General features: G+C 42.0%; 2 protein-coding genes across 5 annotated transcripts in view; one reads left to right on the forward strand and one right to left on the reverse strand.

Annotated features, from left to right (window-relative positions):
• Positions 1 to 23,019, forward strand: part of slc19a2 (solute carrier family 19 member 2) — a 62,137-nt gene that overhangs the window by 29,576 nt on the left and 9,542 nt on the right. The window contains exon 8 of one of the 3 annotated variants that reach the window (XR_009807172.1): positions 17,961 to 20,853. The exons of 1 other annotated variant lie outside the window; for it this stretch is intronic. The gene's annotated coding sequence lies outside the window, so the exon portion shown is untranslated. Of the gene's footprint in view, positions 1 to 17,960; positions 20,854 to 23,019 lie in introns of those variants that run through there. One more of the 3 variants, XR_009807173.1, reaches the window with a different exon arrangement.
• LOC133554673 (zinc finger protein 8-like) lies at positions 1,845 to 22,883 on the reverse strand. Of its 2 annotated transcripts, XM_061903687.1 has the most exons (3): positions 22,524 to 22,883; positions 17,829 to 18,122; positions 1,845 to 2,400 (listed from the first exon to the last, which is right to left on the reverse strand). In XM_061903687.1, the coding sequence occupies exons 1-3, from the start codon at positions 22,756 to 22,758 to the stop codon at positions 2,369 to 2,371; spliced, it is 561 nt and encodes a 186-aa protein (XP_061759671.1). In that variant the 5' UTR covers positions 22,759 to 22,883; the 3' UTR covers positions 1,845 to 2,368. The 2 variants fall into 2 exon arrangements, with proteins under 2 accessions (XP_061759671.1, XP_061759670.1); XM_061903686.1 differs by lacking the exon at positions 1,845 to 2,400 and having other exon boundaries at positions 4,961 to 18,122; positions 22,524 to 22,880.

A 23,019-nucleotide genomic window follows, 5' to 3' on the forward strand; every position in this document is an offset into this window, starting at 1 on the left:
GTGAACGCCAGTGTCTTTGATGGAAGCCATGGAGGAGAAAGCTCACAGCTGCTGCAGGAGGGGGTTGCATATTCCACTGATGTCTCCGGTAAGAGCCGACTTAATATCACAATTTTCCCATCCAAAAACATGCTGGTTGACGTAGAGAAACATGTTCGCTTGACCGCTCTGTGTTAAAGCTTTACAACAAAAAAATAAACACCGACTGTGTTTTGGTTGCTGAAGGCAGCTGCAATCCACCGCTTTCCACCAACACCATTCTTATTTATAGTCTCCATTATTAATTGAACAAATTGCAAAAGATTCAGCAACACAGATGTCCAAATTACTGTTTAATTATGCGATGAAAAGAGACGACTTTTAGCCGTAAGTGGTGCTGAGCTAATATATGTCCCCTCCAACCAATAACGTCACAAACACACGTTATCATCATTCCGCGAAGTTTTCAACAGGAAACTCCGCGGGAAATTTAAAATTGTAATTTAGTTAACTAAACCGGCCGTATTGGCATGTGTTGCAATGTTAAGATTTCATCATTGCTATATAAACTATCAGACTGCGTGGTCGGTAGTGGTGGGTTTAAGTAGGCCTTTAATTCTAAACATTTCTTCACAAAAAAAGAAATCTTTAACATCAATATTTATGGAACATGTCCACAAAAAGTCTAGCTGTCAACACTGAATGTTAGATTGTTGTATTATTTTTCCACAGTTTATGAACTTACATTCATAATTCATTGAAGTATTATTCAATAAACATATGTGTAAAGGATTTATGAATTGCTGCTGTTTTTTAGAACATTTTTAATGACTTTAATAACTTGTCCCTTGATATTTCTTCAAGTACCTCCAGGGGTCAGCGCATTCCCAAAAGACGACTACTGCTCCACTACATGTCATCACGCACGCTTTTATGTCACACAACCAAACCGGCCCTGTAACGTGTTGTGTGCGACTTGTACAAAATAACGTTTGTGGCTGCAAGACTTACTTGTTCAACAGCCATACACGTCACACTGAGGGTGGCCGTAAAAAAACTTTTAACACTGTTACAAATATGCGCCACACTGTGAACCCACACCAAACAAGAATGACAAACTCTTTTTGGGAGAATTTCCGCACCCTAACACAACTTAAACACAAGAGAACAAATACCCAGAACACCTTGCAGGGCTACAATATACAACACCTCAACCGACAAGTAGGGAGGGTGAGGGCGTGGGGGGTTGGTGGTAGCGGGGGGGTGTATATTGTAGCCCAGAAGAGTTAGGTCTGCATGGGATTCTGGGTAATTTTTCTGGTGTGTTTATGTTGTGTTACGATGCAGATGTTCTCCCGAAATGTGTTTGTCATTCTTGTTTGGTGTGGGTTCACAGTCTGGCACATATTTGTAACAGTGTTAAAAGTTTTTTTACGGCCACTCTTAGTGTGACCTGTGTGGTCACACTACGATGTATTTGCAAATACATCTTGCAAATACGCACATGCGTCTCACATGGCTAGATGCAACTTACAACTGGGCTTGCACGCTGTCAATTCAGGATGCAGGGAGCGCTAAAGGCAGTGCCATTATGGCACTCCCTGAATATTGTTGAACTGGTAAAAATTGACAGGGGCTTTGAGAGAATTGGTGCTCTGAAATTCAGGGGTCTCTCAGGAAAAATGGGGACGTTGGCAAGTATGACGCTGTCAAGCGCCGTTCATATTAAACTCGCGGGGCGCATGTTTGAGATCCTAGCCTTAAGTTATCGACGGTTGAGCAGTGTCGTGTTGAGATGATAGAATAGAATAGAATAGAATAGAGTTTTATTGTCATTATTGCAATGAACAGGTTCAAAGAACAACGAAATTGGAGCAGCTCCTCCTAAGGTGCATATACAATATGGTAGTATAAATTAAAAAAATAAAATAAATAAATAAAAAAATAAATTAAAAAAAAAAAAGATAGAGATGACAGATGTATCTATGTATACATACATAAAACATTATTTCACATTGTAGTCCAAAAAAATAGAAAAACATTTAAACATTACACATGAGGACATGATGGACATATGGACACTCAGTGCCTGTTTAGTGCTACTATGGCTCTTGGGTAAAAGCTATTTTTTAGTCTATTGGTGCTCGCTTTTAGCACCCTGTAGCGTCTGCCTGAGGGTAGCGGTTCCAGGTGGCTGTGCCCGGGGTGGAATGGGTCTTTCAGGATGCTCTGTGCTTTCCTGAGACAGCGGGAGCTGTACAGGTCAGCCAGGGGGGGGAGGGGGCATCCGATTAACTTCTGGGCGGTCTTTATGACTCTCTGGAGCGCCGTTCTCTCTGCGGCCGTGCAGCTGCTGAACCACACGCAGATGCAGTAGGTCAGGATGCTCTCAATGGAGCACCGGTAAGACACCAGCAGTTCCTGTGAGAGGTGGCGACGATATGATGACGACGATACTGGTGTTGGAGAAACCGGCTTTTTAAACACAGTACAGTTCTCCATCCTTAAGTTTGCTCAGTGCTAGATGAGGTGTTTAATCATATTGCTTGTATTCCCCGTTTTCCCCGAAATAATCTTGCTGCAGTGTTTGCATTTATTTGTACCCGGCGCCACAGGCATGTTGTACAACCAAACCATTGACCATTTTGCTGTCGGCATGTCGGAATGATGACCAGCCAATAATGCACTGCTTTAACCCGCTTTACCACCATACCAACTATTGTTGTTGCAGTGGTGGACCAATCAAATGGTATATTGAATCGAAGAGCGTTTGCAGTAATTGGCTGCGAGCAAAACCTATAGGAATTTTTTTTTTTCTTGATCTGGGTACAAAAAGAACTCATTGCAAGTATCGTTTGACAGACGCAGTTTCGATACTACTTGGTATCGGGTTGTTTCGGTCGGTATCCAGTACCGATACCCATCCCTACCGTGTACCGTTTCCTTATATGATTGTGAGCTACATGTATTCGTATTTGGTGACAGAATCCTTTAGAGGATTATTCTACTAAGGAAATATGCCCTTAGATAGCTTCAAAAGTGCACATGTCCATCACAAGCTCTACAGAAAGTGGTGGTTCTTGGACCCAGGAAAATAGAATCCTCCAGGAATGCAGGTTTGGATTTTAAAAGGAAGTGTAAAAATATTATCTGGTAGGAAGCCAGATGGAGGATAGGGGTCGGAGGTTACCCGACTCAAACCGATCACAGGAAATAGGTCGACAAGCCAAACAACAAAATGGGCTTCGTCTAGACCAGGGGTAGGGAACCTATGGCTCTAGAGCCAAACTGGCTCTTTTGATGACTGCATCTGGCTCTCAGATAAATCTTAGCTGGCATTGCTTAACACGAGAAGTCAGTTTTTTCAACCTTTTTTGAGTCAAAACACATTTTTTTCATTGAAAAAATTCTGAGGCGCACCACCAGCAGAAATAATTTAAAAAATTAAACTCAGTAGCCGATATTGACCAAAAAAAATTGTTCTCGCAATACTTCGTGTCTATGTAGGTGTACTGTCAAGCCGTAACTTATTTTGATTTTTTTAGGTGTTTTCCTGTGTGACTTGCGCTCCTATTTTGGTGGCTTTTCTTCTTTTGTTGGTATTTTCCTGTATCAGTTTCATGTACTCCTTGAATGCTATTCATCGCACCTGCTTTGTTTTTACAATCAAGAATATTTTAGTTGTGCGGACGCACTCCTTCTTTGTGTGGATATTGTTGATTGTCATGCAATGTACGGATGTACTTTGTGGACGCCGTCTGCTCCGCACACTGTAAGTCTTTGCTGTCGTCCAGCATTCTGTTTTTGTTTACTTTGCAGCCAGTTCAGTTTTAGTTTTGTTTTGCTTCAATGCCTTTTCTTAGCTGCACTCGCCTTTTGTTTATTTTTAGTTTAAGTGTTGGATACCTTTTTACCTACATGCTGCCTTCCGCATATTGTGATCACGACATACCATGTTCCCGACATCTACAAAAGCAATTAGCTACCTGCTGCCACCTACTGATATGGAAGAGTATTACACGCTTACTCTGCTGAGCTCTAGACAGCACAGACACTCAATAACAGCACATTTTTGAATTATAGTTACAGGTTTGCAAAAAATATTATCAACCCATTTAGGTGAAATTACATAATCTCTCCCACGACACACCAGACTGTATCTCACTGCACACTATAGTGTGCGGCGGCACAGTGGTTGAAAAACACAGCGATAAGTAATGAATAATTCCGCTGGTAATCAAAGTGTTAAAAATAACGTTCAAAATATAAAACATTCTCATGCATTTTAATCCATCCGTTTTCTACCATTCCCGTTCAAGAAGTCGCATTAATGGTAAAAACTATTTTATTCATTAGCTTCAGAATAACAATTTTATTAAAAAGAAGACACTTATTATATTCTTAAAATGTTGGTCTTAATTAAAAATGCACACATTTATTTGTATTCAGTGTTAAAAATTATTATATGGCTATCTCGGAAATACATTTTATAATATTTTGCTTTCATGGCTCTCTCAGCCAAAAAGGTTCCCGACCCCTAGTCTAGACAGACGGGCCCCAAGGCTATAACAACAAAGAGTAACTGTCTTAGTATAAAAGGTATTTAACGACAGTTGTCCAAGAAGACAGTAGAAAAGCAATCAGGCCTATAATCTTTCCTTTGGAAGCTGCAGTTCCAGTCTGAAACAAATAAAGCTTTTTGTTCGACGATTCCCCATTAACGTGGACCCTGACTTAAGCAAGTTGAAAAACTTATTCGGGTGTTATCATTTAGTGGTCATTTGTACAGAATATGTACTGTACCGTGCAATATACTAATAAAAGTTTCAATCCCAAAAAAAAAGGGGTCTTCTTGGCTCATCACCCATCACGCGCCCATCGAATATACAACACTAGCCAGACAGGTTACTTGCTTTTGTGCAATACTGAGGACGGACAGGTGGTCCTCTGGTTATGAACGAGTTCCGTTTTTAGGCAGTGATCCAATTTGAGTTTTATAGATCTTACATGCAAAATATTCATGAATTATCTCCATAGTCACTTACTCTGTAAACAGAACACATGAAAGACATATACTGTAAAACACACACACATAATTATCAGATACAAGAATTAAATGAAACGATTATAAAAAGAGAACACCTCATGTGAGTTACTTTTGCGAGACAATTATTTACATCCAACTTTGTCTCCCTCACGTCACACATTACCGGTACATTTATCATGCACAACAAACATGCTGCATGCTACATCCTACCTAACTGCATTGAACTAAATCAGGGGTTCTTAAACGTTTTTACCCCGGGGCCCAACTTCTTCCATGACAGAGCGCCAAAGCCAAATATAAACACTCTTGATTTTAATTAAATTCCATCCATCCATCCATGGATGGATGGAATTCCGCTTATCAAAGGTGGGGTCCCTGGGGCAGCAGCCTAAGCAGGGAACCTCAGACTTTCCTCTCCCCAGCCACTTTGTCCAGCTCTTCCCGGGGGATCCCGAGGCGTTCCCAGGCCAGCCGGGAGACAAAGTCTTCCAAACATGTCCTGGGTCTTCCTCGTGCCCTCCTACCGGTTGGACGTGCCCTAAACACCTTTTTAGGGAGGCGTTTGGGTGGCATCCTGACCAGATGCTCGAACCACCTTTTCTGGCTCCTCTCGATGTGGAGGAGCAGCAGCTTTACTTTGAGCTCCTCCCGGATGACAGAGCTTCTCACCCTATCTCTAAGGGAGAGCCCCGCCACCCTGCGGAGGAAACTCATTTCGGCCGCTTGTACCCGTGATCTTGTCCTTTCGGTCATGACCCAAAGCTCATGACCATAGGTGAGGATAGGAACGTAGATCAATGTCAATCAATCAATGTTTATTTATACAGCCCTAAATCACAAATGTCTCAAAGGACTGCACAAACCACGACATCCTCGGAAGAACCTACATAAGGGCAAGGAAAACTCACACCCAGTGGGACGTCGGTGACAATGATGACTATGGGAACCTTGGAGAGGACCACAAATGTGGGCAACCCCCCCTCCCTAGGAGACCGAAAGCAATGGATGTCGAGCGGGTCTAACATGATACTGTGAAAGTTCAATCTATAGTGGATCCAACACAGCCGCGAGAGTTCAGTTCAAAGCGGATCCGAGACAGCAGCGAGAGTCCCGTCCACAAGAAACCATCCCAAGCGGAGTCGGATCAGCAGCGTAGAGATGTCCCCAACCGATACACAGGCGAGCGGTCCATCCTGGGTCCCGACTCTGGACAGCCAGTACTTCATCCATGGCCATCGGACCGGACCCCCTCTTGCTGAGGGGGGGGGGGCGAGGAGAAAAAGAAAAGAAGCGGCAGATCGACCGGTAAGTCGAGAGCTTTGCCTTTCAGCTCAGCTCTTTCTTTACCACACTGATTGATACATCGTCCGCATTACTGAAGACACCGCACCGATCCGCCTGTCAATTTCACGATCCACTCTTCCCTCACTCGTGAACAATACTCCTAGGTACTTGAACTCCTCCACTTGGGGCAGGGTCTCCTCCCCAACCCAGATATGGCACTTCACCCTTTTCCGGGCGAGAACCATGGACTCGGACTTGGAGGTGCTGATTCTCATCCCAGTCGCTTCACACTCAGCTGCGAACCGATCCAGTGAGAGCTGGAGATCCTGGCCAGATGAACCAATCAGGACCACATCTTCTGCAAAAAGCAGAGACCTAATCCTGCAGCCAGTATTAAGTCTCTTTAAATTCAATAAATATATTTAAAATACTTTCAGTTTGCAACCTTGCCAAATGATAGGAACGCATGTGTTAATCACTAAGATTATTATCTATTTAAAATAGTAACATAAGGCTTACAGGCGAGGTTACAAAAATATACAATAATGCATAAGAAGGGATTCATAAATAACTGACAAAAAATAAATGTACATCTAATATTTTGTGCTAAAAGAAATACACAAATAATGAATGTTTTTGACTTAACTGTCAATAAAATTAAAGTGAAATGGTAAAACAGCTTCTCTATTTTAGTCATTTTTTGCACTTAAGAGACTTCTCTCTGATTTCAGCTCCAGACTTCTTGTGTTTGTTTGAGATAGTCATACTTGCCACAAGTGGTGGAAAAGTGTATTACAATTGAAGCACACAGAACACAGCCGAGAAATTGATATTTTTTGGTGAGCCACAATTGGGCCTCAGCCCTATTGTTAAGAAACACTGAACTAAATAACATACATTCAAGACAAACTGTTACAATCATAAAACTGCAGGGCCGCTCGCACACACGTGCACACAGACAGACACAGGTGTAAACGTATGTTGATGCGGAACAAATTCCCAAAATCTAATGTCGTACTTATCTCATTTCAGACGTATTCTAAAAGTTTCCGAAAATCTGCCTATGAGATTTTAGTTAGTTAGTTTTTTAGTTATTATATTAATTGCAACATTTACATAACCTTCTGGCAGAGGTCATCCGAGGGTCCTTCCCAAATGGACAATGTTGCAGACATACTCAAAAAGGGGGTTATAAATGTGACTGCGTCTATCCCAAATTTACACCAAAGCATACTCAATAAATATGACCAAGAGGACTTCAACTGGGGGTCTGATTAAACTCAGTTTTTATACATTTTTATATCTCCTTGCATTTTCTTCAACAAATGTAATTGTCTTTAAATTTGATCCAACACACTCTAGTGTCGTTTAGAAACGGCAGTGGCGTGGTCACCTAACCAACTGTACTTTGGTGTGAAATGAAAACATTAATAAATAATTGTATTTCTATATTCATGTTGGTATTTAAGATATCTAGCGAATAGCGCGCCAGTTTACGGCTAGCTATTAGTGGAGTTATACTGTATCGTTTGAATATCTTAGTATTGTCCATTAACAAAGTACCCATGAGACCTTCCATCCATTTATTTTCTATCGCTTGTCCCTTTTGGGGTCATGGGGGGTGCTGGAGCCTATCTCAGTATGAGACCTGTTCAATTGAAAAAAATCACAATTTTATACAATACAAACACCATTTCCATATGAGTTGGGAAATTGTGTTAGATGTAAATATAAACGGAATACGATGATTTGAAAATCATTTTCAACCCATATTCAGTTGAATATGCTACAAAGACAACATATTTGATGTTCAAACTGATAAAAAAATTTTTTTTGCAAATAATCATTAACTTTAGAATTTGATGCCAGCAACACGTGACAAAGAAGTTGGGAAAGGTGGCAATAAATACTGATAAAGTTGAGGAATGCTCATCAAACACTTTTGTGGAACATCCCCGATGTGTGCAGGCTAATTGGGAAAAGGTGGGTGCCATGATTGGGTATAAAAACAGCTTCCAAAAAAATGCTCAGTCTTTCACAACTGCGTGAGCAAATAGTCAAACAGTTTAAGAACAACGTTTTTCGAAGTGCAATTGCAAGAAATTTAGGGATTTCAACATCTATGGTCCATAATCTCATCAAAAGTTTCAGAGAATCTGGAGAAATCACTTCAACATTGAATGACCGTGACCTTCGATCCCTCAGATGGCACTGCATCAAAAACTGACATCAATCTCTAAAGGATATCACCACATGGGCTCAGGAACTATTCAGAAAACCACTGTCACTAAATACAGTTTGTCGCTACATCTGTAAGTGCAAGTTAAAGCTATTCTGTGCAAAGCAAAAGCCATTTATCAACAACATCTAGAAGCGCGGTCGGCTTCTCTGGGCCCGAGATCATCTAAGATGAACTGATGCAAAGTGTAAAAGTGTTCTGTGGTCTGACGAGTCCACATTTCAAATTGTTTTTGGAAATATTCGACATCGTGTCATCCGGACCAAAGGGGAATCAAACCATCCAGACTGTTATCGACGCAAAGTTCAAAAGCCAGCATCTGTGATGTGCCACACATTTTCGGTGGGCTACACACAGTGTGTTGAGCTTGTGCATGAGGGGGCGCCTGCTTGATGCCACAGGTAAAAGGCAGGCCTTGAGGCAGCAAGTACCTCTGCCTCAAAGTAAGGGGCGATATATTGTTCATTAGTGCCCAAAGCATGGGTAACTTACACATCTGTGAAGGCACCATTAATGCTGGAAGGTACACACAGGTTTTGGAACAACATATGCTGCCATCTAAGCGTCTTTTTCATGGACACCCCTGCTTATTTCATCAAGACAATGCCAAGCCACATTCAGCACGTGTTACAACAGCGTGGCTTCGTAAAAAAAGAGTGCGGGTACTTTCCTTGCCCGCCTGCAGTCCAGATCTGTCTCCCACCGAAAATGTGTGGCACATTATGAAGCGTAAAATAGGACAGCGGAGACTGTTGAACCACTGAAGCTCACATAAAACAAGAATGGGAAAGAATTCCACTTTCAAAGCTTCAACTATTAGTTTCCTCGGTTCCCAAACGTTTATTGAGTGTTGTTAAAAGAAAAGGTGATGTAACACAGTGGTGAACATGCCCTTTCCCAACTACTTTGGCACGTGTTGCAGCCATGAAATTGTAAGTTAATTATTTGCAACTCGTTCCTGGAGCCTGATCTTTTGTGAACTTGTCAGTTCACTCCAGAGGCTCAGGACTATTTGAGACTCTAAAACATTACCACAGACCATGTGTAGTCGAGGTGAGGGAAATAATCAATGTTTAGATGCATCGCAATTCGGACATGGACAATTACAGAATCGATTAGTAAACATCAGTAATCGATTTACTTTTTGTAAATAAATGAATGTCGATAGTTCTAAAATTTGCTGCTGACCACAGAAAACCCTTTCACCGAGAGATCCAACCAGCTCCTTTACTATAGGTCACTTATGGTCCAGTTTTTCTTACATTTTCATTAATTTAATAAATGTGGGAATTAATTTAACCACCCCCTGTGACGCCAAAAGGGACAAGCGGTAGAAGATGGATGGCAGTGGCGTGCTGTCAGGGGAGGCAAGTGAGGCAGTGCCTCACCTTGCCACCAGGAGGGGTAAAAGGCTTAACTATGAGATGTTCAAAAGACAGAGTTATATAATACGTAAAAGGCAGGCCTTGAGGCAGCAAGTACCTCTGCCTCAAAGTAAGGGGCGATATATTGTTCAATGCCTCGACAGTAATCTGACTTGCCACACTGGGAGGAATGGGAGCGCTAAAGCTAGCAGACACATGTCTCTCCAGCGGAAGCCAGCCTTTTTTCTTTTTTTAAACTGCATTTATAACAAACATGGCATTTTTATAAGAGTAAGCCAGCGTTTCTGGGCGTTATTGCTGCTTCAGATACAAATACAGAAAGGTAAGATACACTCACAGTACTTGATTTATTTTGTTAAAAGAAAATAGGACCTAAAAGTATTTAATAACAACTTTGTCATATGCTTTTTGGACCAATTTGTCAAACCCTAATATCATTATGATAACGTTTTTATGAAAGCAACTTTATTCCCTTCGTTTTCCGGTTATTCTAATGTAAAACCTAAATTAACAATGGTTAGAACTGCTCATATGAATTTAAGTTAAAAAAAAAAAAAAAGAAAATAAATCCAAAAGTATCTATGCCTCATCTGGTGTATAGTTCACCGCACATCACTGATGGATGGATGGATGGGTTTCTTAATCCAAATAAATTGTTTCTTTTAAGTTGCAATAGATAAAAAAGGTTATTTAGTGAAAAGGAAAAAAATATAAAACTGCATCAATATACACAATGCATCAATCATTTTTTAATCAAATCGTAGCTCCTGAATCGTAATCGAAGCATGAGCTTCCACCTCTACAGCTTATAATGCAGTCTTACTTAAAGGGATTTTTTCCAAGTCTAAGTCGCCAAGTCCTTGCTTATGTGCGATCCAGTTGGTTCTATAAGTCTCACCCAAGGATGCTGTACTTGGCAGCATAACCAAGTACTTAGAGAGCTTGCAAAAACACTGGAACACAGGCGAACCACCACAAACAATCTCCCACAAACACCAGCAGGAAAGGTCCATTTCACACATTTTGTACCAGCTGGCCAACATCAAAAGTGTCAAACGACACCAAATAATGCAAGCATCCTGCAGTCGGCTCGGGATTGGAAATTGGAAGTAGACCTTGATAAAAAGCTTGTGTTTCCCCCAGAAATAATGGCTACAACACTCCGGCCAGACATGGTCCTGTGGTCTCCATCAGCAAAGCTGGCTTATGTCGTGGAGCTGACAGTACCATGGGAAGAAGGGGTTGAAGAGGCTTATGAGAGGAAGAGAAACAAATATTCTGACCTGGCAGCTGAAGCATCCCAGAACGGCTGGAAGACCGACATTTTCCCAGTAGAGGTGGGATGCAGGGGATTTATTGCCACATCTACCATCAGTCTGTTGAGGAAAATGGGGTTGAAAGGACGTTCCCTCCAACAGACTATCAAGTCCATGTCAAATGCTGCCGAAAAAGCCAGCAACTGGCTCTGGATTAAGCGCAAGGACCCCAACTGGGCAGTAAGATAAGAGACAATGGTATGCGGTCAGGCTTAGGCCTGACTCAGGGAAAAGGACGACCCTGCCATGCATAGTCCAACAGGATGTGGAGGGTATGGCATGGAGGGGGGTGTACCTGGGACGCTAGGCACACCATTGAGCCCTCTGGAGACGTCGTGGGCTTCAAATCAACGAAACGTCAATGAAGCAGGGTGCCCACCTGAAGACCCCAATGACATACATACCCTCCTTTTCACCACTCCACACCGACTGCTACCGTCAAGACTGTTCCTATTTACCGAAGGGATTGAAACACCTAGTTCTATCTGCTTTACTGATCTTCTGGAAGAAAAACCCAGTGACTGTTGTGAAAGTGCAGCTGACGACAAGGGAAAGACCATGTGACAGCTTGGAGAGACAGCTGACAGGAGGAAATAGACCCCAACGGGGCTGTTATGGGCTAGCTACCCACAGCAGCAGGCTCCGTCACCCTATTAGGGCACAAGAGCCACCTAAATTGGCTACAGAAAGTTCAAGAAGAAGAATACCCCTAGAGTCTGCGAGAGCAGGGGCGCAAGAAGACTCACAGGCTGATCTCCCGGTAACGACCCTTGGAATGGACACGACAATGAATGAAGGTAGTAGTAATACTCTTGAGAACCCAGCAGTTGGACATGTTCTTCAGACGTGTGTGTGTGGATGGGCTAAAGTAACATCAACCCATGGTCTTAAAGTTCACCAAGGACGGAAGAAATGCCTGAAAACCACTAACCCAGGGCCCCGCATTGACCGGCTTCTGTTAAGAAGAAGGTTAAATCAGTCGGATGAAACTCAGCGGCAGGAAGAAACCCACAGTCCGCAGAGCATCAGCACCCCGCAGGATGAGGAGGAAGCTTCAGGCAGAACTACCAGTCCAAGACCATACCCAGTACACCGCAAAAAGGAAAACATGCAAGGACGTAAGCCGTTGGTGAAATGGCCGAAGTCTAACAGCAAGGAGTGGGAAACCATCAACATAGACTTAAGCCTTATCCTACGTAACATCAAAGGATCAGCCGAAACGAAGCTGGAGAAGATGGGTGACCTAATCTACAGCTACGGAGAGAAGAAATGTGGAGTGAAGGAACAAGTCAGAAAGAAAGACATGCTTCCCGCCCCCAAATCTCGTCGGCTTCAAGAAATCCATCTACTTGTAAAAGAAAGGCGAAAGCTAAGGAAGTTGTGGAGAAAGGCGACAGCAGAAGAAAGGGAAGGCATCGACCTCCTTCAAGAAGAACTAAAACAGAGGCTCTCAAAACTCCGTCGAGCGGAAAGCCTAAGGATGCGTCGGAAGAAGAAAGAAAAAGCCAGAACCAACTTCTACAAAGACCCCTTTACATTTGTGAAAGAGATTTTCACAAAAGAAAAGAGTGGATTTCTGAAAACATCAAAAGACCAGGTTGAAGAATATCTGAGAACCATCTATACTGATGAGAAAAAACATGAACCGATCATTGTCCCCACTGACATCCCTCCTATATCACCCGCACAATATCAGGTTGATGTCAGCCCTCCCAAGCTGAGCGAGGTGAAACAGGCAGTAAAAAAGGCAAGATCGGCATCTGCACCAGGCCCTAATGGTGTTTCGTATAGTGTCTACAAGAACGCTCCAGAGGTTCTGAAATTCCTGTGGAAAAACATGAGAGTGGTGTGGGACAAGCAGATCATCCCGAAAGCCTGGCGAAGAGCGGGAGGAGTGCTTATCCCAAAAGAAAAGAACTCGACCACCATTGAACAGTTTCGCCAAATAAACCTTCTGAGCATCGAAGGCAAGATTTTCTTCAGCATATTGGCACAGCGACTAACAAAGTATCTGAAGCAAAACCACTTCATTGATACATCGATCCAAAAGGCTGGTATAGCAGGCTTCTCTGGATGCCTCGAACATAACAGCATCATATGGCATCAAATCCAGACTGCGAAAAAAGAAGGAAAAGATCTTCATGTCTTGTTCCTTGATCTGGCCAACGCTTATGGATCAGTCCCTCATTCATTGCTGTGGACTGCCTTTGAATTCTTCCAAGTACCAACTACAATCACAAATCTTGTAAAACGCTATTTCCAGGATTTGCAATTTTGCCTTACAACATCAGGATTCACCACTGCGTGGCAATCTCTGGAAGTAGGCATCATGGCTGGGTGCACCATCTCCCCATTGGCCTTTACGATGGCAATGGAGATCATTATTAGAGCCTCGAAATGGGTGGTTGGTGGAGAACGACTACAATGTGGTCAGAGATTACCACCAATTCGAGCCTATATGGACGATATAACAACACTCACAACAACTGTACCCTGCACCAAGAGACTGCTGGAGAAACTTCATTCAAATATAACATGGGCACGATGAAGTTAAAGCCCAGCAAGTGCAGAAGTATCTCCATTGAGAAAGGCCAAGTCACACACCAGAGATTTCATGTCAGCGGAACACCAGTACCAACTGTTTCCGAAATGCCAGTAAAGAGCTTGGGAAGGTGGTACGACGCAAGGCTCAAAGACACAGAGCAGTTTGAGCAACTAAAAAAGGATACAATCACTTACATGGATCGCATCAATAAAACCTTGTTGCCAGGAAAACTCAAGTTGTGGTGTTTTCAATTTGGCATACTCCCAAGACTTTTGTGGCCTTTAACTGTGTACGAAATCCCCATCACCAAGGTTGAAAAATTGGAACGTGTGATAAGCACGCAGCTAAAACAGTGGCTTGGAATTCCAAGATGCTTCAGTTCCATCGGACTATATGGGCATGGCAAATTGGAATTACCAATCTCTGGACTGGTGGAAGAATTCAAATGCACCAAAGCAAGGCTGGTCATGACGCTAACCGAAACTGAGGATACAGTCATTCGAACAGCGGCCCCCAGAGTAACAGCGGGAAGGAAGTGGATTCCATCAGAAGCTGTTCAGAGTGCAAAGTCTGCTCTTCAATTCAGAGATGTGGTTGGGCATATACAGCATGGGAGAGCAGGACTTGGACTTGTCCCAAAAACTCCCCGATGGCACAAAGCAACATCAGAGCAGAAGAGACGGCTAGTAGTAGAGGAAGTCAGGAGACAGGAGGAGGGAGAGCGACATGCTAAAGCCGTCTCAATGGCCAAGCAGGGGAGATGGACCAACTGGGAAAGCCTGGGGAAGAAAAAGCTCAACTGGTATGACATCTGGCAGATGGAGGGAGCACGGCTGAGTTTTATCATCAGAGCCACGTACGACCTGCTACCGTCCCCCCTAAATCTGAAAACCTGGTACGGAGAAGATCCCGCCTGTTCCCTGTGTCAAGTACCTGCATCTCTAAGACATATCCTATCAGGGTGTACTATAAGTCTCACCCAAGGACGCTATACTTGGCGGCATAACCAAGTACTTAGAGAGCTTGCAAAAACACTGGAACACAGGCGAACCACCACAAACAATCTCCCACAAACACCAGCAGGAAAGGTCCATTTCACACATTTTGTACCAGCTGGCCAACATCAAAAGTGTCAAACGACACCAAATAATGCAAGCATCCTGCAGTCGGCTCGGGATTGGAAATTGGAAGTAGACCTTGATAAAAAGCTTGTGTTTCCCCCAGAAATAATGGCTACAACACTCCGGCCAGACATGGTCCTGTGGTCTCCATCAGCAAAGCTGGCTTATGTCGTGGAGCTGACAGTACCATGGGAAGAAGGGGTTGAAGAGGCTTATGAGAGGAAGAGAAACAAATATTCTGACCTGGCAGCTGAAGCATCCCAGAACGGCTGGAAGACCAACATTTTCCCAGTAGAGGTGGGATGCAGGGGATTTATTACCACATCTACCATCAGTCTGTTGAGGAAAATGGGGTTGAAAGGACGTTCCCTCCAACAGACTATCAAGTCCATGTCAAATGCTGCCGAAAAAGCCAGCAACTGGCTCTGGATTAAGCGCAAGGACCCCAACTGGGCAGTAAGATAAGAGACAATGGTATGCGGTCAGGCTTAGGCCTGACTCAGGGAAAAGGACGACCCTGCCATGCATAGTCCAACAGGATGTGGAGGGTATGGCATGGAGGGGGGTGTACCTGGGACGCTAGGCACACCATTGAGCCCTCTGGAGACGTCGTGGGCTTCAAATCAACGAAACGTCGATGAAGCAGGGTGCCCACCTGAAGACCCCAATGACATACATACCCTCCTTTTCACCACTCCACACCGACTGCTACCGTCAAGACTGTTCCTACTTACCGAAGGGATTGAAACACCTAGTTCTATCTGCTTTACTCTCTAATGTATGACGACATGTTTCTAAACCTGCTAGTTTTGTGTTCAGAATGCGTGATGTATCACGACATGTTTCTAAACCTGCTAGATGTGTTTCCAGAATGTGTGTAATGATGAGTAATGAGTGTATCTGACATATTTTTCTGATGCAGAGGCGAGTGCTGAGTCCACATGCTGAATAAATCCTCAGCTTGGTGTGCAGGTGGAGTTTTGGATATATCTTCAAAAGCCTTGCCAACGCGAGCACTTAGTTTGGTGTCTAGGGACACGTTTCTGTTGACAGTCGAGCCGAGATATGTTCAAGACTGGTCCTGGACTTTGATGTTCGGGTTAGTCAGGGTCGTCAGGGGCCAGGACCTTAGTTTTTTTTATGGAAATGGTGAGTCTGAAGTCTTGGCATTCTGTAGGGAAGACAGAGAGATCCAAAGCTCCTGTGGTTTTCCCACTCCCAGGGACGCTGGTGACTGCCAGAGGCGTCTGGACAATGCCTGGTTTGTGGAGAGGCTGTAACCAGTTCCGGCGGTTTGTGCTGTCAAAGGCAAAAATAATTTCCCTGACAAACACCTGTATAATTTTAAGTTTTGCCCGGAGCCTTGCGAGATTCAGTAGCTTGCAATCATGGTGGCTGTGGAAGAAGACTCCTTCCTCTTTGGAGTGGAACGCAAAGTGCAGAAGGAAAGAACAGAGGGGACATTTGGCAATCAGCCACTGTATGTAATTGTGCTCAGTAGGACATGTTATTCCTGAATTGTAACTAAATCAGTTTAATGGCTCTAACATTGACATTAACAGTTAACCTTAGCTTAAAAAAAGCTGACACAAAAATTAAGTTAAAAAGACCAGATTTTAGAAAAACAATACTTAAAACTAGTGAAATTATCCGACCATGCAGCTAGTTAATTGTATTTGATGAGACAGCCTAAATTAAGATTTCTAGACTTTTAGGATAGAAATAAGTGTTTTATTCTGATAACAAGCATTATTCAACTTGCAATTCTTAAATTAATAAGCATCCTCAAGATGTTGCAGAATTTCTAAACAAGATTTTATATGCGGGGACAACCAAAATATCTTATTTCAATAGTTATTTTCTCAGTTTTAACATGTTTGAAGTAGAATAGTCAAAATACAATAATCCATGCTAAAAATTAACATTATGAAGTAAAAATGGCTTAAAGTAAGTGCATAGCTTTTAAAAATATAGGAGCATTTCTCAAACCTTTTTTTGTAAATCTTGTGGCAAATAATTTGCAGTTTACCTGAGATGGAGCTTTCATGGACTTGAAGAAAGAATGGCAATATACTTCCGGATGAAACCACTAAATTGAAGGACACTGCAGCACCAGCAGTAAGCGAACTCACCCAAAAGATAGCACCATGGCACAAACAATAACACACTTTTTCAGGGTGTTTGGTTGTTGTTGTTTTTTTTTTACTATTAACATGGCCTTCAGCAAGGATAAATCCATGAATTAGCCTCATTGATTTATCAGCCAATAGTTAAAAGTGTAGGAAAAAAGTATCGGCTTACAGTCCGGAATTTACGGTATTGTGACATTACAGTTTTGTAATATTAGCACAAGCTAGGAAAATGTTTATTCTCTGTCGTGAGATGTTTGCTGTTAAACAATAACTTTCACCAAAAACTTAGACATCAAACTTTTTTTCTAATGTGTGTTTTCATGTGTTTTACCACTGATATCTTATGAGAGAATCTTCTATCGCAGTAAGAACAACCAAATGGTTTTTCACCTGTGTGCGTTCTCATGTGCGACAGAATATTTGACTTTCTTGATATTCTTTGACCACAAACTGAACAAAAAGGTTTTTCTCCAGTGTGAGTTCTCATGTGTAATACCATATATGACTTTCTAGAGAATTTTTCTTCACAAACTAAGCAACTAAAAGGTTTGTCTTCTGTATGTGTTGTCATGTGTAGTACCATATTTCCCTTTTGAGAGAATCCTTTACCGCAAACTGAGCAACTGTAAGGTTGTTCTCGAGTGTGTGTCCGCATATGTAGAGTCAAATGGCTCTCGTAAGGAAAGCTTTTAGCACAAATTGAGCAGATTAAACATTTCCTCGTTGTCTTTTTTTCAGAGAATTCGGAGTGTTTTATGTCTGTGTGGGTCCTCATTTCACCTTCAAAGTATATATTGCTGCTCAAAGGTTCTTGGTCGTTGTCCTGGTCTTCAGCCTCAGGAAAGTGTGATGTTGTGTCGTCACTGTCCAATAGTGGAGCTAAGAAGCTCTCTCCTTTTGTTTCATTTTCAGTCTTTACGGAGACACCAGTAGGAAGACACTGTCCTTCCAGAGTGGGCCAAACTTCCTCCTGTTCTTCTTTGATGTGGCGGGGCTGTGGATCTTTTTGCTCCAAAGTAGGGCTGCCCCCTTGCGGCTGAGGGAGAGGTTCCTCTTCACTGGGGCAGCACGGTTCTGCAAAAAAATATGAATCATAATTTACCTGCTTAGAATTGAGATTGTGATTGTCAGGGAGGATTTTGTATGTACGCACACATCATGTTCATATTTTCTTGGAATATTTTCATTGATCAACCATCTCCTCACCATTTGTTTAACTGGCGAGTATTTCATATCCACATAAAAACAATTTCACAAGTTTCTTGAGTGGGACCTGTGACAATTCCAATTTACATTTAACAGACTTTCTCATGATCTAGGTCAGGACTGGGCAACTGTTTTGACTCGGGGGCCACATTTAGAGAAAAAAAATGTGTCTGGGGGCCGAAAGGTCTGATTGAATGCTAAAAACGTTAACAGACCGCCCTAAAATACAGAATGGAATTTTTAAAATGTTTTTACTTAATGAGACACCCAGAATGTACAAACCCTGTTTCCATATGAGTTGGGAAATTGTGTTAGATGTAAATATAAACAGAATCCAATGATTTGCAAATCATTTTCAATCCATATTCAATTGAATGCACTAGAAAGACAACATATTTGATGTTCAAACTCATAAACTTTTATTTTTTGCAAATAATAATTAAGATAGAATTTCATGGCTGCAACACGTGCCAAAGTAGTTGGGAAAGGGCATGTTCACCACTGTGTTACATCACCTTTTCTTTTAACAACACTCAATAAACGTTTGGGAACCGAGGAAACTAATCGTTGAAGCTTTGAAAGTTGAATTCTTTCCCATTCTGGTTTTATGTAGAGCTTCAGTCCAACAGTCCGGGGTCTCCGCTGTCGTGTTTTATGCTTCATAATGCGCCACACATTTTCGATGGGAGACAGGTCTGGACTGCAGGCGGGCCAGGAAAGTACCCGCACTCTGTTTTTACGAAGCCACGCTGTTGTAACACTTGTCTTGCTCAAATAAGCAGGGGCGTCCATGATAACGTTGCTTGGATGAAAACATGTGTTGCTCCAAAACCTGTATGTACCTTTCAGCATTAATGGTGCCTTCACAGATGTGTAAGTTACCCATGCCTTGGGCACTAATACACCCCCAAACCATCACAGATGCTGGCTTTTCAACTTGGCGCCTATAACAATCCGAATGGTTATTTTCCTCTGTGTTCTGGAGGACACTATGTCCTCTGTTTCCAAATATAATTTGAAATGTGGACTCATCAGACCACAGAAAACCTTTCCACTTTGCATCTGTCCATCTTAGAAGACCTTGGGCCCAGGCAAGCCGGCGGCGTTTCAGGATATTGTTGATAAATGGGTCTGGCTTTGCATAGTAGTTTTAACTTGCACTTACAAATGTAGCGACCAACTGTAGTTACTGACAGTGGTTTTATGAAGTGTTCCTGAGCCCATGTGGTGATAACCTTTACACACTGATGTCGGTTTTTGGTGCAGTACTGCCTGAGGGATCAAAAGTCTGTAAAATCATCGCTTACATGCAGTGATTTCTCAGATTCTCTTAACTTTTTGATGATTTTACGGACCGTAGATGGTAAAATCCCAAAATTCCTTGCAATACCTCATTGAGGAATGTTGTTCTAAAACTGTTTGACGATTTGCTTCCAAAGTGGTGACCCTCGCCCCATCCTTGTTTGTGAATTACTTAGCATTTCATGTAAGCTGCTTTTATACCCAATCATGGCACCCACATGTTTCAAATTAGCCTGCACACCCGTGGGATGTTCCAAATAAGTGTTTGATGGGCATTCTTCAACTTTATCAGTATTTTTTGTCACCTTTCCCAACTTATTTGTCACGTGTTGCTAGCATCACATTCTAAAGTTAATGATTGTTTGCAACAACAAAACAAGTTTATCAGTTTGAACATCAAATATGTTGTCTATGTAACATATTCAACTGAATATGGGTTGAATATTATTTGCAAATCTAGTATTCTGTTTATATTTACATATAACCAATTTCCCAACTCATAAGGAAACAGGGTTTGTACATGAAAATAAAGAATGTGGGATTTACAATATTAACTATGAACAATAAAACACTAATGAATGTCACACCCCCTCTCGATCGACATATTTTCCAATCAAGCGAAACGCAACAAAAATGCAACAAACACAGTCAAATAATTAAACAAACTGATATATCACTTAGCTTTAGAACTTTGTTGTAAAATTCTCCTTCCGCGTCAGTCCCTGACACCTGCATTTCAGGCTGGCCTCTCTGGAAACACTCTGTGGAAACGCATGCGGCCCTTAATATGCCCAGGTCTGATCTAGGTAATATGTATTTGATATTCATTTGTGAAAACTTTTCTCCACAGTCACATTTATAACCTACTTTCTCAGTAGGTCTACAAACTGTACGTGTACAGATGTGTTCCGAGATTGCACATTAAACCCTCCACCTCTCACCCTGTCCAAAGGTACGATACTCCATCCATCCATTTCCTACCGCTTGTCCCTCTAAGGAAGGTGGCGGGCTGGAGCCTCTCAACTGCAGTCGAGCAGAAGTCACCACTTCATTGCAGGACCAACACAGATAGACATGCTCACATTCACACACTTGGCTATCTTTAAAAAATATACACTGTTTAAATATACAACTTGAGAAGTGTTGAGTAGAAGTTATCATTAAAAAAACAACTATTTCAGGGGTAAATCCAAAAAAAGGGTTGAATGCTAATATCAATGTTTCCTACCTTTTAGATAGTTATTTTGCAAATTTTTTATTGGGGTTACCATTAAAATAAAATATAATTAAAAGTAAACTGAGCAAATTTGTTATTTTTGCATCAAATTGGTAGCCCGCCCCTCGGTATTACTCAGTAATCATTAAGTAACCCTTCTTAGGTTGCCAAAGGTTGGTGACTCATGACCTACACTGTGGTAACTCTTTTATTTTATTTTATTTCTTTTCTTACAGGAGCAGATTGTTCGGATAAATGTCAAATTGGGTATATAAAAGTATTCCTCAAAAGACGATAATTTTAGAGGCAATTATTTCTCATTTCCCATCTGGCAACACTGCTTACGTGTTTACTAGAGTATAAACGAGCCTAAGCAATCTGTAATTACCGTATTTCCTTGAATAGCCGCCGGGCATGTAATATGCGCCTGCCTTGAATTACTGCCGGGTCAAACTCGCTCCCCAAATTTATTAGCGCAAGCTTACTTTTACCGCCGGGTCAAATACGTGACGTCACGAGTGACGCTTTCCCTGTCATCATTATCAATATGGCGGAGGAGTTTATATATTTTTTATTTTACTATGTGTAAACCAGGGGTCTTGTTCCACAGCCATACAGATCACACTGATGGTTGTGATATAAAACAACTTTAACACTCTAACTAATATGTGCCACACACTGTGAACCCACACCAAAAACATTTCGGGAGAACATCGGCTCCGTAACACATCATAAACGCAACATAAGAATTACCCACACTGCCATGCATCCATGACTCTTGGCTATATTATACACCCCGCTAGCACCAACCCCCCCTCCGTGCGTCGGTTGAGGTGGGCGGGGTTGGGGGCGCGTGTATAATATAGCCAAGAGTCATGGATGGATGACATTGTGGGTAATTCTTATGTTGCGTTTATAATGTGTCACAGAGACGATGTTCTCCAGAAATGGGTTTGGTGTGGGTTCACAGAGTGAGGCGCATATTAGTAAGAGTTTAAAGTTGTTATTATCACAACCATCAGTGTAAAAGGTATGGCTGTTGACCAGGTATGCATTGCAATCTCGTAAGAGAATCAACGAAACGCATGCGTCCGACCGGCACGCAGATAGCGTTGTGTGAAGGCGGTCGCGATGACATGTTGTAGATCAGTGGGCCCAACCACCGGGCCGCGGCCGCAGAATAATTTTTTATTATTATTATTTTTTTAATCACACTCAATTTATTATTGCATGCCATTAGTAAGCGCAGGGGTGAGAAGAGGTTTTAAAATTAATAGCGCCTGCTTACTTTTACCTCATGCCTTGAATAAGCGCGGGAGTGAGAAGAGGTTTTAAATTAATTAGCGCCCCGGCGGTTATTCAAGGAAATACGGTACGCTAATGTTGGTACTTGTTAAATTATGTTCTATCACTCAGGGACTACATCTTTTATTGTTTAGACCAAACTGGGCCGTAATTATTTGTTGAACTTTGGTAGACAAGTTCACAAGCTCTACTCTAATTCCAGTGCATCACTGAATAATGTCCCTAAGGCAACACAAACAATAGTTCCTAGGGAACGCATATCTTAACAATAGCTTCTATTGTTACAGTACAGTTGGATCTGAATGCTAAATGGCAACAACTTTAAGAACACAATTTTCTAAAAGTTAGTGATATACAGCCACCTATAGCTTTGGTTTTGTATGGACAAATATTTTTCCGAGTGCTGAGCTAATAAAAGTAGAATGTTAGTGAACATTGCAACATACCTGCAGCGTGTTGCGTCTTGTAAACAGCTTCTAGTTGTTGGAGTTTCCGTTTGTTTTCCTCTCCTGCGCGAGAAAGTTCCTCCTCGTAGGACGCTATGGTTTTGTCAAGTTCCTCCTCGTAAGATGCTATCGTTCGTTCAAGTTCCTCCTCGTACGACGCTATCGTTCTTTCGAACAGCCTGAATATTTCATTAGCGGCCGCCATTAGTCGCTCCTTCACCAACTCTTTCAACATTTTGAAATTATATTGTAGCTTACCCTTTTTTTTTAGTTGCCTTTAATTCCCACTTCGACTAAGGTTTTACGGCAGCCAAACATACTTTACGTCACATGTCTGCCATCTTGTGGCGTAGTTTCTTGTGACGTCACGTCCGGTTAAGTTCAGTATTTCTGCCATGGCAATAGAATATTTTCAGCTCAAATAATGTAATAATGTATAATCAAGTACTTTATGCAAACAAAAGGCGAAGTAAAAATCAGTCTAAACATTTATCTA

This window comes from Nerophis ophidion, linkage group LG06 (genome assembly GCF_033978795.1).
Source record: "Nerophis ophidion isolate RoL-2023_Sa linkage group LG06, RoL_Noph_v1.0, whole genome shotgun sequence".
In the NCBI taxonomy this organism is placed as follows: Eukaryota; Metazoa; Chordata; class Actinopteri; order Syngnathiformes; family Syngnathidae; genus Nerophis; species Nerophis ophidion.

Bases quoted from the DNA above. Each gene is read 5' to 3' on its own strand.
- LOC133554673 (XM_061903686.1), bottom strand. From the start codon at position 22,758: ATGTTGAAAGAGTTGGTGAAGGAGCGACTAATGGCGGCCGCTAATGAA. The intron at 18,123-22,523 runs GTATGTTGCAAT...ATTTTTTTGCAG, and splicing joins CAAGACGCAACACGCTGCAG to AACCGTGCTGCCCCAGTGAA.